The sequence below is a fragment of the Saimiri boliviensis genome, chromosome 9, assembly GCF_048565385.1.
Source record: "Saimiri boliviensis isolate mSaiBol1 chromosome 9, mSaiBol1.pri, whole genome shotgun sequence".
Classification (NCBI taxonomy): Eukaryota; Metazoa; Chordata; class Mammalia; order Primates; family Cebidae; genus Saimiri; species Saimiri boliviensis.
The window spans coordinates 5,754,455-5,767,105 of NC_133457.1; the positions used below are offsets into that span (position 1 = coordinate 5,754,455).

The 12,651-nt window shown below is 37.6% G+C and overlaps 1 protein-coding gene, 1 non-coding gene and 1 pseudogene across 7 annotated transcripts in view; 1 reads left to right on the forward strand and 2 right to left on the reverse strand.

The window, feature by feature from the left end:
- Positions 1 to 12,651, reverse strand: part of ECT2 (epithelial cell transforming 2) — a 76,356-nt gene that overhangs the window by 48,446 nt on the left and 15,259 nt on the right. For all 6 annotated transcript variants that reach the window (XM_003925110.4, XM_003925111.4, XM_074405421.1 and 3 more), the window contains 2 exons: positions 7,870 to 8,006; positions 683 to 802 (listed from right to left, as the gene is read on the reverse strand). In XM_003925110.4, coding sequence (XP_003925159.1) covers positions 683 to 802; positions 7,870 to 8,006 — 257 coding nt within the window. The remainder of the gene's footprint in view (positions 1 to 682; positions 803 to 7,869; positions 8,007 to 12,651) is intronic.
- LOC141585565 (cytochrome c, somatic pseudogene) lies at positions 825 to 7,861 on the reverse strand (annotated as a pseudogene).
- Positions 3,387 to 3,513, forward strand: LOC120368364 (small nucleolar RNA SNORA72). Its single transcript, XR_005582521.1, has one exon. It is a non-coding gene; the product is annotated as a small nucleolar RNA SNORA72 (small nucleolar RNA).

Consider the following 12,651-nt stretch of genomic DNA (forward strand, 5'->3'; position numbering starts at 1 on the left):
CAACACAGCGAGACCCTGTCCTGTCTCTACAAAAAAACTTTTTAAAAACAATTAGGCAGGCATAGCAGCATGCAACTGTAATCCCAGTTACTTAGCGGGAGGCTGAGGTGGGAGAATCACTTGAGCCAAGGAGGTCAAGGTTGCAGTAAGCCACGATAAGGTCACTGCAGTCCACCTGAGTGTCAGAGTTTCTCCATCTCAAAAAAAAGGCAGGGCATGGTGGCTTACACCTATGATCTCAGCACTTTGGAAAGCCAAGGTGGGTGGATCACTTGAGGTCAGGAATTTGAAACCAGCCTGACATGGCAAAACCCATCTCTACAAAAAAATACAAAAATTAGCTGGGATGGTGGCACATGCCTATGGTCCCAGCTACACAGGATGTTCAGGTGGTGTGAGAATCGCTTGAGCCCAGGTGGCAGGGGTTACAGTAAGCCAAGATCCCGTCAATGCACTCAAACCTGGGCGACGGAGAAATACTGTCTTAAAAAAACAAAACAACAGGAAACAGCAAACATTATGCGGCACTGGAACAAAGCAACAAATGATTCAAAGGAACTAATGAAGGAATAAGAAGTTTTAGGTACAAAACTTATTTGGCTGACCAGAAGTACCTCAAAGATCCTAATAAATATGCACAATCTGAAAAAAATTTCTACCAATCAAACATATACGAATTTACCTTTATCTTAGTGTGTACATCAAAGATATCTGGGATGCTACCAAAAATAGTCTTAATCTCCTCTGGTGCAAGGATAGGTCCACCACGTTGTCCTTCCTCTTCCAATGGTACCTGAAATAACTAAATGAGAAAAAAGACTAGTTTGAGTAGATTGTGGGAAAAAGCAAAGAACTAAAATATAGACAGTGATAAAGGAGAGAGGAGATGTTAATAGAGAAGGAGACAATAATAAAAAATACCCTAAATTGAAGACATTTTCCCCATATTTTTTACTTTATTCTATTTGTGTATTCTATTTATTTGTATACCTGTGTATATGTGTATACCGGTGTATATGTACATACATATGCTCCTCACAAAATGTTAGAAGCAAATAGAAGTTCATCACACAGTTCTACAAATCAATCATTAAGATTGTTAGTATGATACAAGAGTAATTTCTACTTTTGCATTCAAGTTATGAAGGATGAAAGCAACAAAGCAATCTGTTACCTCCAGACATATATTTAATACATGTGCTAAGTGTTTTAGAAATGTTAGTATAGAAATTTGGCTTGGGGGAAGACTGAATTTGAAGCTAGAAGATCTGTTTGTATCTATGTTGCTGCTTGCATCAATCTTAAAAAATAAAAGAAAAAAACCTAAGAATTAATAAATGAGTTTGGCAAGGCCACAAGATACAAGGTCAGTGCATGCATATGTGTGCAGACACAAATCAGTTTTACTTCTATATACCAGTAACTTAAAATAGAAAATAAAATTTTAAAAGTAGTATCACAGTAAAAAATTAAAATATTTAAGTATAAATATAATAAAATATGTTCATGATGCTGAAAACTACAGTATACTGATGAAAGAAATCAAAGACAACCTAGATAAATGTAGACATACGGTCACGGATTCAAAGAATCAGCACAGTAAGAAATGTCAATTCTCCCTCCCTCAAATTGATTTATAAATTTAATGTCAATCAAAGTTCCAGGACTTTTTGTTGATATAGAAAACCTGATACTAAAAATTTATATGGAAAGGCAAAGAAGCTTCTTGCTATAAAGCTTCAGTGTTCAAGACTGTATAGTATTCATGAAGGGAGAAACATACATAGATGAATAAGACAGAGTTCAGAAACAAACTCATGCAAATATGGTCAAGAAATTTTAGGCAGAAGTACAAAAGCAATTCGATGCAGGAAGGATAGTCTTTCAACAAATGGTTTTACAATACCATTTGCCATAAGCAAAAAATGAATTTCAGCCTAAATATAACATTTTATACAAAAATTAAATCAAAATGGGTCACGGACATAAACAAAACACCTAAAACTATAAAACTTAGAAGAAAACAAAGGAGAAAATCTTCATGACTTGAACTTGGATAAAGAGTTCTGATACCTGATATCACAAACATAATCTATGAATGAAAAACTGTTAAATTAGACCTCAATAAAAATTTTAAACTTTTCTTCAGCAAAAGACACTTGAGAGAATTTTTAAAAATAAGCTATGGACTATGAAAAAGTCTTTGCCAATCATGTGTGACAAAGGACTAGTATCCACAATATAAAAAGAATTCTCCCAGCCTGGCCAACGTGGTGAAACCCCATCTCTACCAAAAAAATACAAAAATGATCTGAGTATGGTGGTATATGCCTGTAGTCCCAAGTGCTCAGGAGGCTGAGGTGGGAGAATCACTTGAACCCAGGAGGCAGAGGTTGCAGTGAGCCAAACTGAGATGGCACCACTGCACTTCAGCCTAGGTGACAGAGACCCTATCTCAAAAACTTTTTAAAAAAGAACTCTCAAAACTCAGAAGGAAACAACCCAATCTTAAAATGGGCAAAAACCATGAACAGTTATTTTCACAAAAAAGATCTACAGATGTCAAATGAAGACAATATGTTCAATACCATTAGTCACTATGAAAATGAAAACTGAAACCACAATGACAGATTCTATCTTTCCAATATTTCTCAAATCTATCCTCTTGTCTTCACTGACACTATTCTAAAGAGTTCAGATCTTCAGAATCTCTCGTGACTGCTGATAGCCTCCACGTTGGTCTCACTGCTTTTCCAATTTCCCCTCTTCGATTCCCCCTCCAAAGTGAACCAAGTTATCTTTCTAAAATGCAAGTCAGATATCACTGATCTCCTTTCCCATAAGAAAAAAAAATATTCTGTAGCTTACAGATAGGTAATACAGCACACCATTCAAAGGCTTTCTCTAGATTGGTATAGGCCATCTCAGCTCTCACTGTAACCATATGCCTACTCCAGCCTTAGTATTGATAACACAGGCCGGGCGCGGTGGCTCACGCCTGTAATCCCAGCACTTTGGGAGGCCGAGGCGGGTGGATCACGAGGTCGAGAGATCGAGACCATCCTGGTCAAAATGGTGAAACCCCGTCTCTACTAAAAATACAAAACATTAGCTGGGCGTGGTGGCTCGTGCCTGTAATCCCAGCTACTCAGGAGGCTGAGGCAGGAGAATTGCCTGAGCCCAGGAGGCGGAGGTTGCGGTGAGCCGAGATTGCGCCATTGCACTCCAGCCTGGGTGACAAGAGCGAAACTCCGTCTCAAAAAAAAAAAAAAAAATATTGCTAACACGTTGAATGAGCGCTGGCATTGTTTATTCAGTCTCAAGGAGACTTCTCACCTATATCCTCTACTTGTACCGATCGTCTTCATGCTTCAAAGTTCACTTCATTGTGAATATTCTCACCGTTTTGATTTAAGGACAAGCTAAACATTCACTATATTAAGACCACTCGTGTGTCTCAGACCTGCCTCTTTTCCTAGGTCTGTTTTTTTTTTTCCCCCTGTGGTTTTCTTTTTAATGGTCTTAAGTCTTATCATCACACATAATTTTTAAATTTGTGTATATCTCCTCTACTTTAATCCTTTTAAGTTGGCAAAGCACCATTCCCAATCACAGATACACAGCAGTTCTACAGTTCTGTTTCTGAATGGCTGTTCAAAGACAATCCTAAATTATAATTTAGTTTGACTTAGACTGCAAAGAATTCAAGAGTGAAGTTTAGTTGGCTACTATTTTAAAAGCATGTGACCTTATAGATCATCTATAAAATGTGTGACATGTATTTTTGATATTATACATAAACCACACTAAAATGTCTTTCAGTAAGTAAAAGGAACAATTTTAAATACAGGGAATTCTAATTAGATTGGCATAGTTAAGGCCAAAAATATAAAGTAGCCAGTGCTACCCATTTATCTTCAATGCTTGCCTTTAAGAGGCAAATGAACACAAAACACAGGTGAATCTTGCTTGGTTCTGAGACAGTGAAGGAATTTCCCCCATATTTAAATATATTCACATAACCAGTTATATAAATCTAAATATAAAAACAATCTCCAGTAAGTTTTAAGATGGCACTCACCATCTTTGTGAAATACTAACAAAGTCTAATCATATCTTTAGAAGGAGTAAACAGTGATAGCATTTACTAAATTGGAATTACTATTAAAATTTAAAAACTGGGGCTGGGCACGGTGGCTCAAGCCTGTAATCCCAGCACTTTGGGAGGTCGAGGCGGGTGGATCACGAGGTCAAGAGATCGAGACCAACCTGGTCAACAAAGTGAAACCTTGTCTCTACTAAAAATCCAAAAAATTAGCTGGGCACGGTGGCACGCGCCTGTAATCCCAGCTACTCAGGAGGCTGAGGCAGGAGAATTGTCTGAACCCAGGAGGCAGAGGTTGCGGTGAGCCGAGAACGCGCCATTGCACTCCAGCCTGGGTAACAAGAGCAAAACTCCGTCTCAGAAAAAAAAAAAAAAAAAAAAACCCACAAAATTTAAAAACTGAACATATTAATTTAACCACAAGTCACTCTTAGTTTTAAATCAGGACTCCCAAACAAAACACTGTCAGTCTGTCATGATGGAATTTCCGGCGTATGAGATCTCAATAGTATGGTACACATAAAAAAGTCATGAGACATTTGTTTTGTAGTAAATAAGGCAGTGGCCAATTATTACTCATTAGTAGCTTTTTTAAGATAAGCTACCAAGTCTGCCCTTTCTCCCTTCTTCTTAACTTCGGCAAAGATCATTTTTGTTCCAGGGATGCATATCTTGGGATTCTCCGAATACTCCATCAGTGTATCCTCTCCCCAGGTGATGCTTTTTTCCTTAACCGGAGTCAGTGTAAGAGAATCCAGTGGCCTGGCCTGTCTTGTGCCCAAAGACACCATGGAGATTAGGCCCAGTCTTGTCATTGCCTCTGTTTTCCACGGTGTGGCACTGGGAACACTTCTGAACAAAAATCTTCTTGCCTTTCTCAACATCACCCATATTTAATTCTCTTTCTCGTTGCTGGCGCAACAAAGGTTACCACTCCAAAGCTGGATGTACCACTCTCTCCCTAGGTCTGTTTTTACAAATGCTGGTGATAAACTAGCTCTGACTTATATGATCATTTTGTATGACCATATAAGAGCTGTGATTCTAGGTTCTCTTTGGTCAACCTTAAGGAAAATGACAGTATAGCTACTCTAATAACTACTGCAAATAATCAGTGCAAATTTGCAAACTTCTGTCTAAAGAATGCATTAACAAAGGAGGGAAATTTCATGACTACCAGTTGCTATCAGATAAACTGCAAAATTGCTATATTTTTATTTTCTAGAAAAAAAAAAGTTCACTTCAATTGTTACTTTTTTTTTCCTGAGACGGAGTCTCACTCTGTCATCCACACTGGAGTACGGTGGTGCAATCTCGGCTCACTGCAACCTCTGCCTCCTGGGTTCAAGTGATTCTCCTAGCTCAGCCTCCCGAGTAGCTGGGATTACAGGTGTGCAGCACCATGCCTAGCTACTTTTCGTATTTTTAGTAGAGACAGGGTTTCACCATGTTGGTCAGGCTAGTCTGGAACTCCTGACCTCGTAATCTGCCCACATCAGCCTCCCAAAATGCTAGGATTACAGGCATGAGCAACCACGCCTGTCCCATTACCTTCTTTATGAAGCTTTTTTCTGATGCACAACATAGAGAAAATCCCAGCCCAACACCTTCCCTAATCTAAAGTGGTAGTAAAACTCTCACTTCACAAATCTAAAACTTTAACTCCCTTAGGATGCTGATACCTTTCATTTGGTAATTATAATTATGTTATCTTATCTCCTCTTCTAAACTTTATTTATTTATTTATTTATTTTGAGACATAGCCTCCCTCTGTCATCCAGGTTGGAGTGCAGTGGTGTAATCTCGGCTCACTGCAACCTCCACCTCCAGGATTCCAGTGATACTCCTGGCTCAGCCTCCCAAGTAGCTGAGACTACAGGTGCGTGTTACCCAGCTAATTTTCTGTGTTTTTAGTAGAGATGGAGTTTCACTGTGTCAGCCAGGATGGTCTCTAACTCCTGACCTCCTGGTTCACCCGCCTCAGCCTCCCAAAGTGCTGGGATTACAGGCATGAGCCACTGCACCAGGCCTAAACTTCTTTTAAAAAAAAAAAAAAAAGAAAAAAAAATCGGTTTAACACTTAGCACAGTACTTTACGTTAATTAGGCATCCAAGTAGTATGTGGAGTAAATAAAGAAGCCTCTGGATATTCATTTAATTTGAGGATATGTTACAATTAAGTTATTCTAAATCCTATTCCCCTCCAAAAAGAAAAATACCAGTCCTAAAACAAAGTTCTTAAGGGAGAATATTATCATGAGCTGGGTGCACTGGCTCACGTCTGTAATCACAACACTTTGAGAGGCTGAGGCAGAAGGATCGCTTGAGCACAGGAGTTGGAGACCAACCTGGGCAACACAGCAAGACCCCATCTCTAAAAAAATAATAATAATAACACAAAAAAAAATTTAAAGAGAGAATACCATCATGAATTTAGGCCACAATCTTTTAAATAAAACCTTTGAAGAATTTATACTAAGCAAAGTGGTATGAAACTTCCTCCAGTCTAATAATTCCATGAGCTTTTTAAAAGAAGTTTTAGTAAATTTAATTGATATGCGAATTAGAATTCTGAAACTTCAGTGTATTTTATCATGGCCTGAAGGGATTTACATTTCTAAGTAATAAATGCTACTAAAGTACATGAATAGTAGTATATACCGAAGGGATTTTTGCTATTCATCCACATTTTGAATCACTATAAAAACTTAAACTAAGAAACTCATCTAGAATGAATTCTTTTAGAAGGAAGAGCAAAGGTGACTTAAATCTAATACAGCAAAGAACCTCCTAAAACCTTGACTACCGCTAAACAAATAATTAACTGTGAAAAATAACCTCTCTATGACCATCAAGTAAGAAGTCTTTCCATTTCTTAACCATGCATTTTATCAATGATATAAGCAACTTAAGGCTATTAAATTGGACTTTAATGAGTTATTTTATGAATTCAAATAAAGGACAACTAAAAATTATACCCAAATCAGAAACTCTCTATTGTTTTCTACTGAAAGATAAGCTTGGTGTTATCAACTTCATTTTCTTAACAGTACGTTAATCTATCTCTTTTATTACCTAAAATAGATTTTTTCTTCTTTCTATAGATACCAAAATAATAGCCTATTCTTATCTTTCAGAACCTTAAATTTCAGTTTATTCCTTAATATCTTCTATAATCTCATCCTACAAGGATTCATTAGAACTGTTTTTCTTCAGAAATAATTTTATAGTACATTTTAATATTGGTAAGCAATGAGTTAACATCTATTTATGACTAACCACTGCGTAGTTCATGTGTCACATGAAATGATTACCGAACAAAATTACTTATATCAACACTGTTATGCTTCATTGCTATTGTATAGGCAACCTTTTTGACATATATACAGAACTAAATAAAGCAATGACTCTTAGAACATACACTTTCAGAAAAAGTTATCTATCACTTTCAAATATAAATGCAGTACCTTGACAAGGAGCCTGCAAAATTCTGAATTAAACTTGATACCCTCTGAGATCATCTACAGAGTTCTGTTCTGCTGTTGTAATTATTAAAGATGGTGCTATTTCTGGATAAATAAAAGGTAATACTACAGTTATGACATTTCCCTAACAGCAGGTTTTGTCACACATTTCCATTTTTAATATCAATGTTCAAATTGTATGCTTATATAATTGTCTTATAAAATAGTATCACCTAGATTTTTTTTTTTTACTTAGGCACAGTGGAAGAGAAATTATTTTACAATCAAACTCATACTTACCTGAATAATTGTTGCCAATATATTAACATAATTACTTTCAGTTTGATAAAGCTCTTTTGCAACTTGCCACCTTGCTGACTGCTTTGAAGGAACTGGAGTGGAGTTTTTAGAAGACTTAGTACAAGACTTTGGAGTTTCTGAAATGTTAAAAGGTGGAAAGATTTAATGGAAGCCAAATATAAATACCAAACATTATGCAGACTTAACAAGATAAAAGGAGAGAAAACCTATTCTTATAAATGTACCACCATACGGATTTCCATTAAAAATTTTTTTTTCATAGGCTTAGGCCAGAAAAAATTACTGGTCAAAAATATCACTGACTCCAGTTGGTAGGCATTCTACTAAATGTCATGTACTCTTCAAAAATGTCAGGGTTATTAAAAAGTCAAGGTTATTAAAAACAAAGAAAGACTAAGGAACTGTTCCAAGTTAGTGAAGATTAGAGAAAGACAACCTAACAAATGTTTATCAGATGTGTATTGGATCCTAGATCAAAAAGAAAAAAACTTTATTTTGCTAAAAAGGACTTTAGGACTGGCCGGGCGTGGTGGCTTAAGCCTGTAATCCCAGCACTTTGGGAGGCCGAGGCGGGTGGATCACAAGGTCAAGAGATCAAGACCATCCTGGTCAACATGGTGAAACCCCGTCTCTACTAAAAATACAAAAAGTCAGCTGGGCATGGTGGCACGTGCCTGTAATCCCAGCTACTCAGGAGGCTGAGGCAGGAGAATTGCCTGAACCCAGGAGGCGGAGGTTGCGGTGAGCCAAGATCGCGCCATTGCACTCCAGCCTGGGTAACAAGAGCGAAACTCCGTTTCAAAAAAAAAAAAAAAAAGGACTTTAGGACTTTAATAGGATAACTGATAAAATCTGAAGTCTACAAAATAATTCATAGCATTAATGTTAATTTTCTTAATAATGTAATATGTAGTTATTTTTAAAATGTGCCTCTCTTATAGGAAACAGTTAAGTAATTAGAGCTAAAGGTACATCATGTCTGCAACTTCCTCTCAAATTGTATAGATATTCAAAATTCATGTGCATATGTGTATATATGTGTCTTTAGAAAAAGAGATTTTGACTGAATAAATGCTAAAGCAAACATGGCAGAATATGTCCATTTAGGAAATCTGGGTAAAAGGTATAGGAATCTTGGTACAGCTAAAATAATAAAATAGAAAGGGAGATGTAAAAATACTTACATAAAAAAAGGAAAAGGTTGTTATAATTATACAATTACAATAATGAAAACTTATCATATACATCTGTCAAAGAGAAGCCCCCTTCAAATAAAACAATATTGACCGAAAATTCTTTGTTAGTTCAAACTATCTTAATGTAATATAAAACAATCAGTCCAGAGTGGAAGGAGGATGCAATAGTATATTTTATATATATATTTCATGAAAGAAAAAAAATTTTGGACAGACGTGGTTACTCACGCCTGTAATCTCACCACTTTGGGAGGTCGAGGTGGCAGATCACTTGAGGTCTGAGGTTCAAGGCCAGCTTGGCCAACATGCTGAAACCTCATTGCTACTAAAAATACAAAAATTAGCTGGGCATGGTGGCACGTGCCTGTAATCCCAGCTACTGGGGAGGCTGAGGCAGGAGAATCACTTGAACGCAAGAAGGCAGATGTTACAGTGAGCCAAGATCGTGCCATTGCACTCTAGCCTGGTGACAGAGCAAGACTCCATCTCAAAAAATATATATTTTTTCAAAGGTTGAAAAGTGAAATACGCATATTTCAATGTATAGTAGCTTAAAATATATTTTCTTGCTGTTAATATGGTTAGAATACTTTAACATTATATATAGAATCACCTAATGGCAAGTTTTTCAACAGGAAAAGAAATGTATGACATAAAATAGAAATGGATGATATAAGAACCATAATATATATTTCCAGCACATCAATTCTACTCAATGATAAACAATTTTAAATGTTTTTTATATGAAAACAATCATGTACTATGGAGTTCTGAGTCTTTTTTTTTTTTTTTTTTTGAGACAGAGTCTCACTCTGTCGCCCAGGCTGGAGTGCAGTGGCATGATCTTGGCTCACTGTAACCTCCAACTCCTGGGGTTCACGCAATTCTCCTGCCTCAGTCTCCTGAATGGCTGGGATTGCAGGTGTACGCCACCACGACCAGCTAATTTTTATATTTTTAGTAAAGACAGGGTTTCACCATGTTGGTCAAGCTGGTCCCAAATTCCTGACCTTATGATCTGCCCACAACAGCCTCCCAAAGTGCTGGGATTACAAGCATGAGCCACCATGCACAGCCCTTGAAGGCTTTTTAAAGAAAACAGAATTCAAAACAATTTCTCACTTGCCAAACATTATTTTAGGCTACACTCACCAGCCCCAGAAGCCTCTGCCATTAAAGAATATACTTCAGTGGGAAAAAATTGAGATGCACTGATCTAATTTAATTATTTTGTGTCTAGGCAATGACCTACAAACTGGGGAATCTATTTTATTTTATTTTTATTTTATTTATTTATTTATTTTTTTGAGACGGAGTTTCGCTCTTGTTACCCAGGCTGGAGTGCAATGGCGTGATCTCAGCTCACCGCAACCTCCGCCTCCTGGGTTCAGGCAATTCTCCTGCCTCAGCCTCCCGAGTAACTGGGATTACAGGCACGCGTCACCATGCCCAGCTAATTTTTTGTATTTTTAGTAGAGACGGGGTTTCACCACGTTGACCACGTTGGTCTCGATCTCTTGACCTTGTGATCCACCCACCTCAGCCTCCCAAAGTGCTGGGATTACAGGCGTGAGCCACCGCGCCCGGCCGGAATCTATTTTATAGAGCACCTAATATATGAGTATAGTTGTCATATCTGTTTACTTCAGTGGTTCATTTTCTTCTCGTCTCCTAAAACGCATATTCAAGTTTGAGTCCTTTATGATCTCCTCTTACCATCTCATGTCCTTGTCCATTACGATTATGGAACCAATATATTCTCAGATCTAATCATGATCTCCCTGTCAAGCCGATTCGACTTTTCCAAATGCCTACTGGACAGTTCTGCCTAATGCAACCTGGATTTCTCTAAAACTACACTACCTTCCTCCAAAGTATAAACTTCCTATCTACGCCAAGGCAACATTTCTTTCATTTAATTTAGTAATTTTCCTTCACCTCTTTTTATTTCCTTCCTATTACTTCATTCTACCAATATTTCTCCAGTGCACACTTTTCTTTCCAACCACCACATACTCTGGTTCAGCACCTTATTATTTCACGGCTCAAGCCACTGCAATAGATTACATCATGATCTGACTGTCTCCAAACTGCGTTCCTTCTAATCATTCTTCAGAAGAACTCTCTATGAATTATCTATTCAATTTCTCTGCCGCTCAAGGAGTTTGTAAAATTCCTTTTTGATGACAATATACAGTTCAGATATTAGTTTGATTTAAAAGTTACCTAATATTAGGCCTCAGTTAACGTTTTTAACTATCACTCCTCACATTCCAAGCAAACTGACCTATCCATTCCTTCCTAAAAACTCAATTTGTATGCTATTATCTGTACATTTGTTCCTTTTTATATTCTCAAATTCATCTTGATTTTCTGGGCCAATCTTAGATTCACTTTTAATTCTTTCCTTATTTAATGAATACCCACTTTGCACTGGGGTCTGTCCAAGAATAAAACAGAATAATAAAAACAAGGTTCATTTTCTCTTAAAGATTACTTATTTGAAGAAACTCAATTAATAAAGAAATAAACAAAAAATACAATTTCTATCAGTAATAACTACTACTGAAAACAACAACCAGGTCACAGGGTTGGCAGAAAGTAACAGAGGGATTTAACTTTACAGACAATCCACCATTCAGATTTCCTTGAGGCAAAGAGATCAATAAAGTCCTAAGGTATGGATATACTAAAAATATTTGAAGAAATAAAAGGTGGTCTGACTGAAGCTGAGAGAGTGCAGGCATTATTAGAGAACATAATACCACATGAGATTAGGTAGATGAGGGCAAGATTACACAGGGACTTAAAAGCTATGGTAATATGCTGCCCATGGATGCTGCTGAAGAAGCATCATTAAAGTCTCTCTTCTCCCTGAGGTCATGTCTAAGTCAGAGTCTCTTAAAGAGTCTGACCAGCTGAGGAAGCTCTTCATTGGAGGGCTGAGCTTTGAAACAACCAATCAGAGGCTGAGGAGCCATTCTGAGCAATAGGGAACGCTCAGGAACTGCGTGGTAATGAGAGATCTAAACACCAAGTGCTCCAGGGTCTTTGGGTTTGTCAAAAATGCCACTGTGGAGAAGGTGGAGGCAACCATGAGTGCAAGGCCACACAAGGTGGATGGAAGAGTTGTGGAACCAAAGAGAGCTGTCGCAAGAGAAGATTCTCAAAGACCAGGTGCCCACTTAACTGAAAAAAATATTCGTTGGTAGCACTAAAGAAGACACTGAAGAACATCACCTAAGAGATTATTTTGAACAGTATGGAAAAATTGAAGTGATTGAAATCATGACTGACCAAGGCAGTGGCAAGAAAAGGGGCTTTGCCTTTGTAACCTTTGACAACCATTGACTCTGTGGGTAAGATTGTCATTCAGAAATATCACACTGTGAATGGCCACGACTGTGAAGTTAGGAAAGCCCTGTCAAAGCAAGAGATGGCTAGTGCTTCATCCAACCAAAAAGGTCAAAGTGGTTCTGGAAGCTTTGGTGATCATGAGGGTAGTTTCCGTGGGAATGACTTTAATCATGGAGGAAGCTTCAGTGGCTGTGGTGGCTTTGGTGGC